The 19,995-nt window shown below is 38.9% G+C and overlaps 1 protein-coding gene across 1 annotated transcript in view; it reads left to right on the forward strand.

Annotated features, from left to right (window-relative positions):
- Positions 1-19,677, forward strand: part of lrrc4cb (leucine rich repeat containing 4C, genome duplicate b) — a 41,538-nt gene extending 21,861 nt beyond the window's left edge. Inside the window, exon 2 of the mRNA XM_067574244.1 lies at positions 14,772-19,677. Within this exon, the coding sequence (XP_067430345.1) occupies positions 14,799-16,694 (1,896 nt within the window). The 5' untranslated portion in view covers positions 14,772-14,798 and the 3' untranslated portion in view covers positions 16,695-19,677. The remainder of the gene's footprint in view (positions 1-14,771) is intronic.
- The last annotated feature ends 318 nt before the right edge of the window (positions 19,678-19,995 follow it).

Below are 19,995 nucleotides of genomic sequence, written 5' to 3' on the forward strand. Positions count from 1 at the left end.
ATAGTTATGGTTAATACACTGTCAGCTATTTGAGACTGGAGTTTGGTGATATCTCTCATGGTGATAGCAACAAATAAATGAAAATCAATAGTCAAAAATAATAAATGATTGAAAGTATAAAACAAGCTAGTGTCAAGAAAGCTGCAGACTCGACTCAAGCAAGAAGCTACCTCACGTGAACAATAATCAGCACCCCAGCAGGTGGAGAGCTCTGCCTCAGGCTATCCAAGATTAATATAAACAGTGTCAAACATGCAAAGATAACCCAGGATAACTCTGGATTAAAGCTCAAGGTTAACAGACACATTTACTGTAACATGTTTACTGTGGACTTTGACTGAAGAGGGTTGGACTTGTGCTGATTAACAACAACAGCATGATTCACAAAGATAAAGTTAATTTCAAATATTATCACCATCATCATCTTCACCATGTCCTTGAATACTGAGATTACAATTATGTTTGTTTTACCACAGCTATACAGTACAGCACATCACAAAACTAAATATTGCAAATCCATGCAAAAAAAGTCGGTACAATGATTTCATCAGGGGAAAAAAAAGACATTAAAATATCTATGAAATTAAATAATATTGCCATCTTTTGACATGATACAGTAAACATTCAGGGGATTGCGGCCGCAGATGGCACCGTGAATTGCGTATCATTTGCAACTGCTATTTGCCCTGTCTCAAGGTCCGATTCATAAAAGATTTTGCGCTAATGATCTGACGGCGCAAATACGGCCATAAAGTTTTGCAGCTGAGTGCAGTTTGCCCTTATTTTGTGTCTGAATGAATGGGTGGAGCAGTTTCCTATATTTCAGGTTTTTTTTCCACATTTCAGCACACAGATTGGTCCATAATGAAAATTGCAGAGAGCACAAAAGCCTGAAATTGGATAATTAGTATAGGTACGTACACACCAAGCTCTCCATAATCACAAACCAACATTTATGTATTTTGCTTCTTTTACTTCACTAATATTTCACATCTGCAAACATAATCTACTGAAATGTCAAATCTCAAAATACAACCATTAATATGACTCAGGCAGGTCTGAAATGTGTTTAATGATTAATGTCTGAATCTTACAATAATGTTGTTCAGGTGTTATTGAATGTTTCCGGGATTTTTCAGAAACATCATTACTGATGTTCTGTTTGCTGTCCACAGCTGGCTGTGTGTCACAGCTGGCTGCAGCATCACACAACAGCTGAAACAATAAGTGTGCCTCCAAACTGAGAGAGAGGCTGTGCGCATTTACGCACGTTGCACAGCAGCAGCACTTCATTAACACCGGATCGGTCAGGATCTGATGGTAATTAATGTTCTGGGTTCTGCTACACATCTATACAGGTCAGTTGTACCGATTCCAGGTTTATTCGATTGAATTGTTTGTAATAAAGCAGCCCTTATGGATGAATCCTGAGCTCTATCAGTACTGTCAGGACATTTTTATTTTTAAGTAGCTGAAAGTCTGAGATAAGCCTACCACTCCATACCCACTTGATCCCCCAACCCCCAAAGGTCTGACTGGAGATTTCACCCTTGATATCATTCAATGTCAATTCAATATCATTCAGTGCTTCACAAGCTTGAAGATTTGAGGAGAGAAAGAGAGACAGAGAGAGAGAGAGAGAGAGAGAGTGAGTGAGTGCGCTTCAGTTACCACCAGCTCTCTGAAGACACAAATAATTTCATTCTAACTGCATGTGGCTATTAGTGCTGGTCTTTGTGAATTGGACTGTTTTTGCACTGAGGCTCATTCGCATAGAAAGGGGCAAATATTGTGCAAAACCTATGCATATTATCTACCGAGACACTATTTGTCTGGCAATGCAGTTCGGGGTGCATTTCACCCTTTGCAGGTACCTTGTGAATTACACAGTTTCTTTTGTCTCATTTGTGCAGGTTTAGCAGCCGCAAAGGCCACACAGTCCTTTTTTAAATTCACCCATCAGTGTCAAAAAAAAAACAAAAACAACACATGGCAAGGACAAAATAAGGACAAACCAATAGGGAAACACTTTTTTTGGAGGGGTTGGGGGATTACAAATTTTGGCACAACACCAATCTTTAACAGCTTATTAGCATGCCAGCTGAGACTTCTCACTATGTTCAAATAATGAAAGAAAAACAAGATGGACCTACTATATGCTGTCAGCACTGGCTACACATAATCAATCAGCCATCAGGAGTAAGAAAACTCACACAGTCACTTACATACAAACACCAGCTTGTCTGTTCAGCTTGGCTTGATAGAAAATAAAACATTATAACACTGCCTCCACCATCATGATCATAATGTCGATCATCATCATCAGTCTACAATATATAGTTAAAAAAAAACATATTTTGTTTGTGCTGCAACAGTGCGACAAACCGCAGGCATACCAAATGACCTTGCACAAGCTGAACAATAATACGGCTCATAGTGATGATTTGTGATCCTCTTGGTAGATCTGAGCCTTTATGAGAGACTGCATGTTCAGTGTACACCCATCTTTTACAAAACTGTTGACTGCCACTTGAATAATTGCATTTTCCTTGCTTTGATTTCTGACTGACTTTAAGATGGTTTCCCACCGAGCGTCACGCATTCGCTGCTGAATTATCAAAGCAGATTAACACAGAGAAAAGAATAGAGGATGCAGAAGAGGAGGAGAGGAAGGGGGAAAAAAAATCAAAATCAAACCAGTGAGAAAATGTCTGCTCTTCAGCTTTCATTTATTGAGTCCAAATATATTTGATGGTGGTTATTTTTAAACAGACCTTAATCCTTTGCTCACCCTTCATCGTGAGGTAGATAATTATAGTAATCTGGTCGAAGTGAATCTAATTTCCTAGCTGTAAATCGTTGCACTGGGATGGACTAGTTGCTCTATGAAAGGAATATATAGTGTCATACAGTTTTTACAGTTAGATGACAACACATAGGTAACATGGAACATTGTTCAGCATGTACTTATGCAATTTTTAGATACTAATTAGAACTAGTGGCACCAGGTACCCATATAATATAACATGGCAGGGATATACTTTAGGAAGAATAGTCTCCATTGTTCTTTTTGTTCTATATAGAGGACTAGCAGAATAGATTGCCCTCAAAGTAGGACAACCTAATGGTGTTCTTCTAATATTCACTTCAAATAAAAATCTACCCTCTACTTCTGGAAGCTTTGTGTCTTACGTTGGGAATTTCTTTTGAAATATTCTTAGTGGAAGAGATTTGGTGTAAGATGGCCCTGCCATTGTAGTCACACAGGAAAGCGCTTGTAATGTACACGTCGTTCTTGTCCTGCCCTTGAGCAAGTCAGTGATTCCCTACTGACTCCCCGCCAGCTCCAGGGGCACTCTATGTGAAGATGACCCTACACTCTGACCTCCCTGGAGGGAGCAAGTGAAAAGAGAGTTTCCCTGCAGGGATCAATAGAAGTATCACATCGTTATCACTTTATTCAAGTCAGTTACGCAATTTAGGAGAGAAAGGGTTGGCTTGCATTTAATCTTTAACAAAGATGAACAGACTTCTACTGTATGTGTGTGTGTGATTCTGAAGCTGTGCATGTGTGAGTGTGATGGTGAAATATATATTTATTATATGAAGCTATTGCAGGATTGAATGTCATCATAAATCGAATATATGTATGTTCATTTTAATGCAAATGTTGGTGATTATCATTTCAGTCTTTGTTGTCACCCTGATGTCACTGCACAGTAAAGGACTGTATATTTGTGTTTTGATTGAACTATTGGACTTACAGAACGGCTCCTCGTACTGAAAAAGCATAATAATCGTGTGAAAAAGCATAATAACATATTCATTTTTTGATGCTTTTAAGTTTTTTCAGGGCAATATTTAATGCTTTTTGTTGATGTTTGCACAAAGGTAATTATCCATAAACACCCTACTTATAGTCTCACAGGTGCGCACTGTATCTCTTTATGGAGGCAGAAAGCATAACTAGATGATAGGATACTGTGTGCTTTTAGCCTAGATAGGCCAACTCTTACAGTGAAACCTGCTATGTTTTACAGCTTTCATCTGGGGTTCAGATCTGTATTCTTGGAGTCTTAAAAAATACCCAACTAGACAGCTCAGGCCTTGTAAACCATCACTGCTGCACAACATTTTAAATTTTGAAAGAAATTCTGCTCACCATTACATATTAATGCTTACAGTTGAGAGCACTGTGTCAGCTAAGGCGAGTCAGGAAGAATGTTTATTTCTATGATTTCAAATAAAGCTCACAATCATTTTCAATTCTGTTCGCTGTGACATTGGGTCAGGCAGGTAAAAACCCAGTCAAGCCACGAGACAAACCAAAGTAATATGCTTTCATCAGCTACAGTTTAGTTTCTAAAATTAAAGTAGTATATATATATATATATATATATATATATATATATATATATATATATATATATATATATAGCAAATATGACTTAAAGTTTATGTTAGTGGCTTGCTATTTTTATTTTTCTGTAGGAAGGGTAGACATAATAAGCAATGAGCTTCAGTCTGGGCATTTGCATTGCTATGTTTAGAGATATAGATTTTTTCATTTTTCGTTTTTATCATTATTTCATTTTATCTATAATGGCTATAAAGATCAACAATTCACATTCAATCTTTTTTTTATTAAAAGTAATTACATCTAACATTTACAAAAAATTAATTAAAAAAAATACATATATATGTATATAAACATTACCTTAATGCCAGACAAGCCACAATTGTGCAAAAATTAATCATCACATGCCTTCTTACCAGACAGAAACACTTTATGTCACTATAATTAAAATTATATTATTAGATAGTATTTAGCTTCACACATAATATCTGTCTCATCTCTAAAATTGTTTTAGACAGTTGCATAACTACAGTATAACAAGCTCAATAACAATTTTTTGGCCGGCTGTGCATCATGACAGGGATATGTGACCACATATATGGCCTCAGCATTGCACTTATTACAGATGTGTGAATGACTTCTCAAATACTGATAGACATAGGGCAAAATCCAGGAAAAGGAATCACAATAAGAGACAGTGGCACATTGGCAGGCAGCAATCTGAAAAGAACAAAAGGCTGCACCACGTACGGTGCCATCTGTTGTCAGTATCCTGTCACCCCCAATGTGAACACAAAGACCCCAGAGAGAACTGCCTCCAACTTCTCCTATTCAGTCAATTTGCAAACTAGAATGGCCGGAATTCATTGGCAAATAGCTGTGACTGAACAGAGGACACTCCAGTAAACTAATCCCTCCGAGCACTCTGCATTTTGCAGGGAGCGGCAACCTGCCAAGACTGGCCATTGAAGCTACATAGCCATTGTGTCATTTTTAATGCAACACTGTTGTCTTTATCCATACGAACAATGAATGGTGGTATCTTGGCCTTTTGGAGGCATTATCACTAAACCAGTGATATGTCAAAGTAAGGTAGAAATCTAAATGGTTCCTTCAAATTACAAATCAACACATTTCCATCCCTGGGCATGAAAATTTTAAATTTACACTGTTATATCTCTAAAAAACCGACTCAATGTCTCATTTTCTACAGTTTCTGAACCTGAGAGGAATCACATTCAATATGTTATTAACACATTTTGAAAAGAGCCAAGTTTCACTGATGAAGCATAAAATGTAAGAAGAGCATCACTGCGGTGTGGATCCTTTTGAATTAAATATTTAATAATTCATCTTTCAAACAAAATGAGTGTCACGAGTTCATTCCGAATTATTTTGCTTACAGCCGAGCGTTGGTCCTCAGTTGTATGCTCACCTACTTTGCCAATCACACAAATCCATCGCTAAAGCGGTGATCTGTTTAACTAGTGTAAGAAGGCAGCTTATGGGGGTCTGTGCAGCTCATTATTCTGCCACTGCTGATGGCTGTGTGTACTCACCTACCTAAACCCAGGCCTGCCACCTGCTTTTATGCACTGCGGGAGGAGGGAATATGTTTCCACAGTTTTTCTGATCACTAAATGTTCTGCAGCGACAGTGTAAGTCTATCTCTGTGTAACCAATTACCAAAGATTGTCCACACTGCCTGAGTCATAACATACTTTACTGTGCCATGTTTTCATTTAGTCCAATCAGCCTCGACTCTGCCATGATGCCCTTCCACCTACAGTTGGCTGATCCTGCATATCTCTTTTTTAGGAACGCAGTCATGGGAGCAGATTGGTGGGCTAGACAAGTGACACGAATACTAAGAGTGCCCTCGCATTCAGTCAGTCTGCCACCCAAGGCATCCTGTCTTAATCCCTTTGCAGAGACCAGACAGAGCCTTGGCGGAGTGCATTTGAACATAGAGGTCCCTGCAGATTATTTAACCCATGCAATTATCATAATGGAGGCAGCATAAGGTAATACGTGAATAGGAATTGAATTATCACTTGAAAGGTGTCTCTTTACCCTCTCGCTCTCCCTCTTTCCAGTATTGGCACAAGAAAGCAACCTTCCCCTACTTACCTTAAATGTGGGCACATGAAAAAACATACAGGAACCAGGCGTTCTATGATGTGATACCCTTTAACAATGTAACACAGTGAAGGAACTGATGGAAAAGGTAATACAAGTCCAGTTATCTAAAAAACAGCTGCACTCAGACATATTTGTCTGGAACAAGCTCTATGCATCCAATACAACTCTCATATCCAGAATTTAAACGAGTGTGAAATATATCTTTAAAATTCATGCCTGTAATTTCACATCACTGACAGCTGTAGTTATGTTGTCCTACTTACTCTTACCATCTCCATGATTTACAAGCTGATGGTGAGTCATTATTTAAACCCTTAAAAGACCCTTTTTACACAGTAGTTTAGTGCTTTTAAGATAGTCTTGAGTCAGACCAAAAGTTATTTAATAGAACTATAAAAATATTGCAGATTTACCATGTCGCCTTTCCACTCTGATCAAAAGCTTGAAATGTGTGTCATGGCGATGACAAAGCCATTTAATAAATGTAAAGGCAAACAAAATAGGCCAGTCATAATTCACTAACCAAGGCTGGTACATAGCAATCATCAGTCTATAGTGCAAAGTGGCCGGTTAGCTGATAATTATATTACATTTCTCATCGGAAACAAGAGATTGCAGTGATTGTCTGTTTGACCATAATTCCAGATGGCAGTGTGATTGCTCTCAATTTTGCCTTTCTTTTAATTTAATCCCCTCAATCACAGACTGGAGAAAATGAGCCTGGTCATCTAAAATTGTGATGATTTTCAATAATATGATCATGCCATCTGGGAGTGAATCTGCTCTAACAGGGATGGCAGAAGTTAAGCTTGGGTCAGAAGGTCAACTGTACCACCTCTTTTCTCATAGTTCATGATGAAGAGACCTAGATTACTGTCTGTTCTCTTTCGTGTCCAAGCAAACAAAGCTTATTATACAGTTTGCCCTTTTAGAGATGAATGTGAATTCATCAGAACAACAATGGCAACAATTTGGTTAATACATTAGTGGGATTATATGCTCCAGCTCCCTGTGACCATGCACAGGATAAGTGGGTATAGAAAATGGATTGACAAATATGTTGGGATCTATAGGCCAATATTGGGCATTGAACTTCCTGAGCATATACCCTAATCTCACCCTAATCCTTAAATGTGCAATAACTGATTTTTTGACCACTTGGGGGCAACGTAAACAAGGTGCAAACAAAAGACTTACATACTATCAAGCCATAAAGTTGATATAGATTTTAGCTGTTAAATGCTCCACTGCATTCACAAGTTACATGTCTACGGCCTCCACATTTAATGTATGGTTGACTCAATGTATCTGCCAGCTTGTTTTGATGTTTTTTGCCCCCTAGAAGCCAAAAATCGATTAATGCAGCTTTAAGATCAAAAGAAGCCAATGGAGCTTTTATGTGAAAGCATTCAGAAAATCAATTTACATTGTTTTATTACAATGTTCTATTAGGCCCCGATCAGACAGAGCGCTTTCTGCAGGTTGCAAAACATCAGCCGTACCACTGCCTTTTTTGTTGAAGCCTACAATTTAAAATAAGATCAGCTTGTTGTGTCTTTTTTTAAATTATTGCTTGGCAACCACCGCATCACCCGTCCTTAGCCTAACCGTTATTTTGCTGTGAAGTAAACTCACAGATCTGTACCTTTTTTCTTTTCCTTTTTTTTTTTTTTAGACAGTTATTGATCATAGTAATTACGGTCGGTAAAGTCCAACTATGTATTCAGATATGAGTCTTGAAAGTCAACGAGAAGTCGTTAGTATTTCGCAAGTCAGCAAACCATTGCATATTGTACATTATAAAGTGAAGTATAGTGGGTTTCATATGAATAAGCAGATGCTGGGGTCTATCCAGTAAAGCAATCTAGTCAAATTTAAAGAAGAATTTGTTAACTGTACTTGATTATAAAAGCATGGACCACCTTCTCACAGTCTGGGGACATAGGCTGCGAGTGGAGCAAGTTCACTGCAGATCTCAGCACAGGAGAACTGGAGGAACACTGGATGAACCACAAATAATAATGTCTTTATTTTCATAATATAGTGAAGCTGGGTATCATCAGCATAGCAATGATAAGAGTTTATTTTACAAACCTATACTGAGAAAAAACTGTTTACGTTAGTACATGCGCGACTTGCATCAGCAGTTATCTCAGATTGGGCAGCAGCAGCCACCGCTAGTTTGCCCTCCATGATTATTGTCTCCACAAAACAGAAGGCCCGCCTCTCAAATCATCCAAATTGGACAATGGGAAAAACACAAATGACGTTTCTTCTCTTAGGTGAAGTTTTTTCAACTTGAGGCATTCAGGGCGTTCCTGCAAAAACGTGAGGCTCATAGAGAGGAGAAATGCAAGGTGCTCAGCAATGCAATAGCAGCAATTAAAAAGTTTCACTCTCATTAAAAACAATTACAAAAAGCCACCTCAGGCTGCTAAAAAGTGCTTTGTCTGACCAAGAATTGGCTCAAATGTACTATCTGGAATCTAAACACATTCTGGCTCTTGTGGCCAATCGTGAGCAACCAAGTAAAAACTTTCAGTCAACTTGAATAAATTTAGAGTGCCCCTGCAGTTGTCATAGCATCTTGTACCCTATGGTTGAGACCAATTCCATCTTTTCCTTTGAATGATAATGCCCTTGGCAGCCATCCATTCATGAAATACTATCTCAACACAGATGAGAGAAAACACTTGACTGTAACCCACTAGAATGACCTTGCTTATATGTTTTTTTTTCCCCATTTCATATCTACTGCAGAATCAGTGACTCTAAATTGTCCTTCAATAAGATTTTGTAGAATGTTTCAGCATAATCAGGATGATGTTATATTGAATCCACTGAATATGATAATTGTGGCTCTAGACAGTTTTACTTCAGCTATTTTGTCAGGATGCTCATTTTGCTTCCATTACATTGAAAATGAAATATTGTGGCTGCAATCAGTTGTACTTTTGCATGATGAGACAGAAAATTGGACAGAAATTATTGAGATTTGGTTTCATTCAGAGCTGAAATAATAATTTCTCCATCCTCTTTGGGCATCCCACTAAGTAAAGTGATATTCCACACAGGATGTAGTTAAATAAATAAACAACACAAAAACGTGGTTTGCATCATACCTTTTTTTGTGACCTAGACTACAGTGTGTTGCAGCAGTGGCCTGTAATTCTTTTTCACAGAGGAGACCCGTCGAAAATGAGGCAGCATCACCAACACACCCTATTGAAAACACTCACCAAAGGCGATTGGTGCAAAAGGTCCTCTGTTTCAAAGCATAACTCCCACAGAAAAGGCGTCAACCAAAGCCAGATAATAAGGAGAAGACAAATAAAAAAAAAAAAATCAGGCTTAACAGCTACAAGACATGACAGATGTGATTATACCATAACCAGTGTAAACATGACAACAATATATCAAGTATTACAGTGCATATATGACAGCATGTAGTCTAAACAACCTGGACTTACCCTAGTTACAGGGATAGACACAGTTTGAAATTGGATGCAGCAGGCAAGCCAGTGACAATACTAAAACATATTTGTTGGATAACACCATCCCAAGAGAATGAAAAATGTTCAAGAAAATACTCTTTATTTTTGCTGGTCTGAGACTCGTCTGGTCAACAAAAGGGCCATCATTTCTGTTCCTCTTAAAAGAATAGAGTTTAGCTAATAAGTCAGCAGCATCCCACAGCCTCCTAGATTTATTTCCCTAACACCAGCACTCTGAGTACTGAGGCCAAGGTGGGGGAGGGGAATTGCCTTTTTTTTTCAGGTGGAGCAGAGCTGGAGAGTGTAGCATTCTCAGTCTGCATGTCAGAATGAGACAGAGGCACAGGCTGCAGTTATGATGAGCCAAAAGAAAAAAAAAAAAAAAAAAACAAACAGCCCCCGTCAAACTCCTCGAGACGCATGCAAATAAGCACATATACTGCAACAAAAGGATAGATTTATTTTTACAAAGTGATGGGTTTAAAAGCCGTCTTCACTTTAAAATCTTGAAGCAACACAAACAGATGGTCATACATGTATTTACAAAATCAAATTAACAGCTTGTCAAATTAACTAATTATTGTTGGCATGTTTACATACATCAAGGCCACTACTGAACACTACATAGCCATGCTGCTGTTGTTTTATTGAACTGAGTATTATTGTTAATTACTACTTATTAATTATCCTGCATTTTCATAATGTAAGACTGTTGTTTACTGAAAAAAATTGTTTACTGAAAGTGTTGCCACATCTGATCTGCAAAAGCGTATTTTTTTACTTAGGTTTGTTTTGTTTTAGGGCTGTAATTAATAATCATCATAATCATTATTAATGTATCTGTCAATTATTTGATTCATTGTTATGCCAATGTGGTGTCTTTAAATTATAGGTACCTCTATACTAGAGATATTAAGTTTACTGTCATATATGACAAAGAAAAGCAGAACTTTTCCCCATTGGAACAAGATAATGTTGAAATTTTCTTTTGAATAATACAGAATTTAAAGTTTCAAAATTTGTGTCAATATTATTATACTATTCTAGTAGTCCCCAACTAACACTATTTACTCCTGGTAGCATTTTCTAAAAACTAGAGTTCCCAGTTGTTGTAGGAAATTATTTAGCCTTTGTTATTTGTGACCTGCTTTTAAAGATTTTTTTGCACTATAACAAAATGGGCTTTGGGCTGTGTGTCAGAGAGGGAATGTAAGAGAGAGTCGGAAAATATTGAGAGACAGACTAAGTCAGCATTGGTTTTGGTTTTCGCCTGGGATTTCGATGAAAAATGCAGGATATTACTAACCTCATCCATTAATATACTCTCTTCTTTGTCAGCTAGCTTAGGTCCTTATATATTGTATATACTCTATATGCTAATACATTCATTAGCCCTCAAGATTCGTGTCATAATTTCAAACACTGACACAACAAATCCGTTATCCATCTGTATCTCCCAGGCACATTTACTGCACAAAAGCCTTGTAAGATCCAGATGGTCTGTGAGGTTACAACATGAGCACAAACGAGGTTAAAAACAAGACATGCAACAAACGTATGCAAATGTAATGAATCAGTAATGTGTTGAATGAATTAGCCAGATGACATTCAGTTCATCAGACAGCATTCTTAGTGGTCACAGGCTTCTTTCTCTGTCAGGAGGCGAGACTTGCCAGATTTCATATCACTTCATATTTTACCCACTTCAATCATCAATTTCACACTGACTGAATCAACAGCAAATGTCAGTAACTGTCTAATAAACAATGTGACTTAATTTGTTTGGCCTTTTCTGAGATGCTATTTCTCCCCGCTAATATTACAATAAATTGAGATTAATAAACCTATTTTCATGCTCCTTCCATTGATATTAGTTATTATAACATATTATTACCTTTAATTTAAGAATATAAACTAAAGTCCTGCTATTTGGGGATGTGGGAGGTGAAGGATTTGTGATCCCTTAGGGTATATTAAGCAGAACAGGGTTAATAACATATCAGTATAATGCTTTTGTGCCACGCATGACATTAGCTTGCTGCTGAACATGTGACTTTTTTGTCTGAGAGTGAAAGTGCAAACTGAGATGTTTATTTGTTGTCACTTGAATGCAGTAATGCCATTGTACATAAAACAGTCCAAATCTCCCCTCAGAACTCTGAGGGAAATGGTAAATATGCCGGCCAGCTAAGATGTGACTGCAAAGCATTTTTATTAATGATGCAACATTTCTTGTACATTTAATCCTCATAGATGTACTGTACTCCACTATTTGACTTGTGTGGAGCTGTGTTAACATATTTCCCTCTCATGAGACAATGAAACATCAGGTGTTACTGAATTTCTTGATTGGTAGACACTAAGTTATGCAGGTCTTTGCATCTCAGACTGTGACGCTTGCCTCCCTGGTGTGTGGGAATGTCCAAGCTAACACATTTCGCTAGTTGGTTGTAGAATGTCTCATGCTTGCAGTGCACAACACTGACATACTCTAATCATCTGATGTTGTAATTTAAGTGCTCTGAAACACTCTGCTTTATATTACAATCTCCTTGCTATGCGCACCCTGATTGAGACATATGTTACCCTTGCACTTTTCCAACAAACTCATTATAACAAATGAATCTGGCAAATCACAGTGGTGTCAGACATAATGCCAGTGGCTTCTGGTGCAGAAGCAGAAAAGTAAGGGTGGGTGTGTTTTTATGTAGCTGGCAGGATTTTAGATGTAAGCAGCAATTGCTTTCAGTGGCTCTGAATACATGCTGAGCGTGCCTGGATGAAATTAATCCAAGCAGTGTTGCACCAACAAAGAGAGGAAGGATTTTTGAAGCTTTTTTTCTGCAATATACGTGCATTCTCTTTATTTAATGAGGGATTCTGTGCTGATAAATGTGTTCAGATAAAAATTTTTATGAAGAAGGCATGTGGCCAAAGCTATAATTACATTTTTGTAGAAATGCAAACAGAGATGTTTTATTGACAGCTGATAATCTCTATCGGTGTGTTTTTCATGTCTGACATTTTCTTCTCTTAGGTGGTAGCGAAAGGTTGTTGTAATTCCAGCCAGACAAAATGAGCTCCTGCCAGTGGGAGGCCTCATTCGATCTGATTCCCCAGCAGAGGCTCGTCTCTCCACAGCCTCTCTACACTACGTGGCAGCCTGGCTGGTGCAAAACCAAGCCACATGTAGATTAATTTCTACTGATTAAGTCAGCCACTCATCCTCACCGGAGAACAATTCCACCTCAGTTAACAATTTTTACAGCTTAGAAAACACCTGTCATAATATACTCATTTCTTCTTGCTCGTGGGTTGACAAAAAGAGATGATTAACAGACAGATTGAATTGGACGAGTTGGGAAGAGACAATGAGAATACTTGAAGCTAAGGACCCAGTAGGCAAGTTTGATGTTTTTTGCAATAGGCAAGAATGCTTTGCTCTTGACAAAGGTACTAACTGCACTGAAGAATGATGTCTGCATCACTTAATAGCACAGCTTGACACAATGCTGTCACATTTCATAATTTCACAGCATATACTGTACGATAGGTTTGGAATACTGTATGTATTGATTTATTTGTAGGTTACCATCTTTGTGGGAAGAAGATAATAAAGGGTGATAGCAACACATCAGCACTGCTGTGTGGAAGTGGGAGGTACAGGCTGTACTGTATGTGTTTGAATGTCTTGGTCTATTTTTATCTTGAGCACACACAGGCATATTCCTAGACACTTTGGCTGAATGAGCTAATCTAATCTAATTTAATCTAATCTAAGATAACAGAGTAACGAGTTTCTTGTTAGACACTTGATTTGGGAGATAATAAATTCTGCTAAAGTTATGGAAGGACAATATCAGGCCTTTTCATACTCTTGAATTATACTATTTGTCAGGATTTTTAGTATGACGAGAAATTGGATTGTGATGAAAAGTAAACAGCACTGCAATGCTGTTTTAATAAAGAAATATTAATCATGAATTAATGAAAACTCCCGACTTTGAAACCCCAGGAAATTAACAGATAACATGTTTCAAAAGCAATAAACAGCTAATAAAATCTTATAGTGAACAGTCGAGATTGTGAATAATAACCCTCATTTGTTTATCACTGTATAACATTAATCAGTGACTATCCGTGATATATTGTTATGTTTTACATCAAGATATGAGATGTAGAACAATAGCACTTAGTATTTGTTTGCAAGTGTATGACAAACACAGGCACAGTGCAGGCTTGCATTCATTGAAAGAGTCTAATGCTTTGGTATCAGAGATTTGTCTTGACTTGAAACTAATGGCTCTCCGTGACATCAGTAGATTGTAATATTTCTTTTACAACTTTAATGATACAGGCTTTGTGTATTAAATAATTCCTAGCTACAGATCCAATGAATAAGGGGCTTGCAAGGAATTAACAGGTCTTGCTCAAATGGGAGACAGATGCTAAGTTTCATTTTTCATTTTTAGGTCTCCAGTGTATGGTTTCTATGAAGTCTGGAAATCTGGGACAATCCAGGGTTAGGGAGCTAACAAAAAGCTTATAATTTTCCACAGATGGGCAGTTTTGACAATTAACTGAAGCTGTCAATTCGTCTCCTGCTCTCATCCCTTCTTCATTCTTTATACAGTATATTGTACTGTATAGAGTAGTGCTGCACTTTATGATTATTTTCATTATTAATTTAATAATTATTCTTTCAATTTTGTCTATAATATATCAAATATGCCATTGACTGTAGTAATATTTTCCTTTTGTTTTTCTTTTTGTTGCAGAGAACACAAACAGCGGATGAACTATGAATGCTGAACACAATGATCTCCTCCCTCCAGCGCCAGACAATGAGAGGTCGTAGGCTGAAGGGGGCGCTGTCCAACCCCCTCTTTGTACTACTTTTGGCCCTTCAGATCCTGGTGGTGGCTGGGCTGGTTCGTGCACAGACTTGTCCTTCTGTCTGCTCATGCAGTAACCAGTTCAGCAAAGTCATATGCACCCGTCGCAGCCTACGGGACGTCCCAGATGGCATTTCCACCAACACTCGGTACCTAAACCTCCAGGACAACCTCATCCAGGTCATCAAGGTGGACAGTTTCAAACATCTGCGCCATCTGGAGATCCTGCAACTGAGCAAGAACCATATCCGCAGCATTGAAATAGGCGCCTTCAATGGGCTTGCCAGTCTCAACACCTTGGAGCTCTTTGATAATCGGCTCACAACAATCCCCAATGGAGCATTTGAGTACTTGTCCAAGCTGAAGGAATTGTGGCTTCGGAACAACCCCATCGAAAGTATACCATCTTATGCCTTCAACCGGGTCCCCTCGCTTCGAAGGCTGGATCTAGGTGAGCTCAAACGTCTCTCCTACATATCTGACGGAGCTTTCAAGGACTTGAGCAATCTGCGTTACCTGAATCTGGGAATGTGCAACCTCAAGGAGATCCCCAACATCTTACCTTTGGTTAGACTTGAAGAGCTAGAGATGTCAGGAAACCAGCTGTCTGTTATCAAGCCTAGCTCATTTACAGGATTAGTCAATCTCCAGAAGCTGTGGATGATGCATGCCCAGATCCAAACTATTGAGAGGAATTCCTTTGATGACCTGCAGTCACTGGTGGAGCTCAACCTGGCTCACAACAACCTTACCTTTCTACCACATGACCTCTTCACACCATTGCATCGCTTGGAACGGGTCCACCTCCATCACAACCCCTGGAACTGCAACTGTGATATCTTGTGGCTCAGCTGGTGGCTGAAGGAGACAGTACCTGCCAACACCAGCTGCTGTGCTCGTTGCCATAGTCCCACAGTCTTTAAAGGTCGCTACATTGGGGAATTGGACCACAGCTATTTCCAGTGTGATGTTCCTGTTATCGTGGAGCCACCCAGTGACTTGAATGTGACAGAAGGCATGGGTGCTGAGCTTAAATGTCGTACAAGCTCCTTGACATCCATCAGCTGGCTTACACCAAATGGCTCGTTGGTGACACACGGGGCTTATAAGGTGCGCTTGTCTGTACTCAATGATGGGACACTCAACTTTACTAGCGTCACAATGCAGGACACTGGGACTTACACCTGTATGGTTAGCAACACAGCAGGCAACATTTCTGCTTCTGCTGTGCTTAATGTCACTTCTGTGGAAAACAGCGGGGTGACCTATTTTACCACAGTCACCGTGGAGACCACTGACACCTTCGGGGATGATATCCAAACGCCACTTCCCCCATTTGGCTGGGTGTCATCCTCAACAACAAAAGGTACTCCTGTTTCAACACGGACCACAGAGCGGACTTATACCATTCCAGTTCTTGATGTGGAGGGAGAGGGCGCCCTCAATGGCCTGGATGAGGTGATGAAAACCACCAAGATTATCATCGGCTGCTTTGTGGCCATCACGCTTATGGCTGCTGTTCTGCTGGTTATTTTCTACAAGATGAGAAAGCAGCATAACCAGCAGGATCCTGATGGCCCTGCCTCCTCCATGGAGGTCATCACTGTTGAAGAAGAGCTTGCAGGTGTCGCTGCCATGGAGAGACACCTATCGCTGCCCCCACTGGAGCACTACAACCACTACAACACCTACAAGAGCACTTATCATCACCCTCCAATGCTCAGTACCATACACAGCTCAGCCACACAGGAACCTTTACTGATTCAAGCCTGCTCAAAAGACAATGTACAAGAGACCCAAATCTGATCTTGCATTTGACAAAATCCAGTTTCAGCAGTTTCATACTTGGAGTACAATGGACCAAAACATGAAGATAAAAGAAATCAAAATGACATTAACTTGACAGAGTTGATGTTGATAAATCAGCATTTGGCAAAGGGACGACATATGATACTTTAACAAGTGTCTTTACAAAAACAAAGATTATTTATTAAAAAGTATGTCTAGTGGCTAAATGAAGAAAAACAATTTGTGATAGCTTTTTAGCTCATTTTATTTCTATCTGTCTCTCTCTCTCTCTCTCTCTCTCTATCTTTCTCTCTCTCTCTGTGTAATACTGCACAAGGGAAAGAATGGTTTACCTAAAGTGAATATGGAATGTATCAAATGCAACTGATGTGAAACCACCATAGAAATTGGCCTTATACTAAAATTAATGTCATTAAAACATTAATATGTTTTTGTAAAGGGCATTGTTTTAGTATTTCTAAGCATTTATTTAGTAGTAGTTCAGCATACCTTGTCTAAATTAGAGGTCTATGCAGACATAAAATTGGTTTATTTTCATCAGCTATCACATTCTAGCTGCCACTCAGCACAAAATTAGATCTTTTAATGACAAAGCTCTTGATGATATCACAGTGAAGCCAGCATGCCTGAGGAGCAAAGCAGCCAAATGAGTAAATGTGCATTTCCCCTGTGGCTCCTAAAAACCATCCATATATCTTTCACTTTAATTAAGATTAAGTTCTCACTCCCACACTTCCCTCCACCTCTTCTTTACTACTTCTTTTCCTTCTACTCCTCCTCTCGTCTGTTTCTGATTTCTGCATCTTCCTTGTCTGCTCTCTCTCCGCTCTCTTCTCCTCAGTGTCCTCTTGCTTCTTTGATTTTCTCTCTGTCACTTAGCTCAGGCACGTTCCTCACCCCTCGCCATGTCTCATTTGTCTCGCTTTATCCGCAGGCATGTGCCGCACGACGGCAGAATATTGCTTGGGAAAATGAAGGGGAGCATAAGGCTGCAGTCTGTAGCCTCCCTGTTAACCCAGTAATGATCTACGTCCACTCAGTGTCGCGTTACCTTGCCATCACCCCAGGGTCACACAAGCTCGGGCGCTGATAGTCCATCTGTTAGTACAGATAAAGAGGCAAATGAGGCTGCTTTGTAATGTAGTGTGACCCTGTCAGACTAACGCAGACGGGGCAAACATAGTCAGTGAAGCAGCTAGGAACCTGCAACAAAATAAGGGGAGATGGGTTATAGCTCATTAATCTGTATCAGCAGTTCATTTGCAGACTAACAGAGGAAAGCTGATAACAAAACAGCATGAGACTTTTCCACTCTCCCTGTGCCTAACATCTAACAGGGGGTAGAGGCCTTTGATATTGAAGCGACCCCTGCTCAGTCTCATTTTTGTCAGAGAAAAACACACACACTTTGATGTTGCATCATTTATAGACCATCAAAACATTGTCTCTCCTGTAGTCTATTTACGCTTTGCTTTTTCATTTAGTCTTTCAAAGAGGAAGGCTTAAGGAAGGGTGAGGCAGGGATGAAAAATGAAGAACAGTGGGTGGGGGGGTGGAAGAGACCCACAATGGTCATGAGGGGTCTTCAAACAAAGATATTGCAGATATGAAGGGAGAGGAGTGAGAAACAGATAAGAAATAAGGAGGCAAAACTAGCCATCAGACTGTCGCCATGGAAACAGTGACCTTGTACAGAAAGTAAGAAGAGGTAGATATGCCTTTCACTTTGGTCTCTGTGCAATGAGCATATTTTAATTTCCCAGTGGCGATTTCAAAAATGAGACTGATTATTGACAAAACTGGCATAATGGAATGTATATTTACAGATGGGTTTAATGGGATTTGAGCCGCACATAACATTACCTTTGCAGAGCACCGCGTGGTTTCAGTTATTTAAATGAAATAAATCACAGCATGATGTGAAAAACCGAACAATTTAACCGTCCACAGTTCTACTCGCCTTACTGATTTCCATCTCCGTGACGACAGCTACCATAGCATAGAGTACGAGCATAGTAAAGCACTGTCGCTCACAAAACCATACGCCTCTGATCAGTCAGTCTCCCAAATGTATTAATTCATTTTCCACAATAATGGTGGCATGGTGAACAAAGTTGCAAAATATACATCTTAAGACTGGCGTGTCTGGTCAGGTAGAGACAGGTGAAACTGTACATGGAGCAGGAACAACTGAAACAGAAACCTATTCATTATCAGCCTTTTAATGGGCGTTTGGAATGACGAAAACAGTACCGTTAATGGTATCGTCAGTGAGTGAACCATTCTTTCCCTTTCCACTGTTTTCTTTTTCAATGCTCAATTCCTTTTCAATGCTTTTGGTGGCTTAATGATTCAATGTTGATGCTGGCTACAGTGAAAAAAAAAAGGTTGAGATTTTTATATATATATACATATATATATTTGGGAACGAAGGTTGTGAGTTATTCAGAATGAATGGAATATCTCTGTATTGGTATTTACTTGAGCAGGATGGCTTTACATGGGGAGATATTTGAGTGCCAGAATGAAATTAAGACGGACGTGCCGAATGTTGGACATGAAATACCAGCAGAGTGAGCTTGATTTTTGTGCAAAAACCTTAGCCAAGGTGATAAAATTCTTGTGTGTTATTCTGCCAACTGTCTATGTATGGGGAGGGTTACTGTATGTGGGAATATTCTCTCTCATTTTTGGAGAGAATAATCATCAAATGGTTAAATTTCTACAAAAAAAAAATATTTTCAAAAACATGATGCAAAAAAAAAAACTTCAGATCATAATTTTACATGTGCTTCAATTGTTAAAAAAAATGAGAAAAAGCAAAACAAAAACAAGAAAAAAAAACAAAAAAAACAAGAGACTGTGCTTGTAAGGAGTCCAACTAATTTCTCTGAGAATAATGTTCAATTATTGATACCTGAGATTGTAGTTCATACTGTACATGAATACAAATAAAAATTGCAATTCTTTTTTTTTCCAATCGATTTCACTGAATGTGTTATTCACAGAGACGCTGTCACCATTTCGCTGTCTTTGTCCCATTTATACATGAACACATGTATAGAAATATCCAAACAAAAAGGATTACTAAGCAGCTCACAGAATGCTGAACTGAGAAGATTGCGCTGTGAAGAAATGTACTGTAGCTTATTTTATGAGGTCAGATGAGGGAAGTGGATCTCTCCGAGAGGAAAAGGAAGTGATCTTTCTGTATTATACATGGGATGTCCTATTCTTTCATCTTATTTAAATCACCCCATCTGTCTGACAGTATTATTTGATTCAAGCAGGCAAATCT

Source organism: Thunnus thynnus, chromosome 1 (genome assembly GCF_963924715.1).
Source record: "Thunnus thynnus chromosome 1, fThuThy2.1, whole genome shotgun sequence".
Taxonomy (NCBI): Eukaryota; Metazoa; Chordata; class Actinopteri; order Scombriformes; family Scombridae; genus Thunnus; species Thunnus thynnus.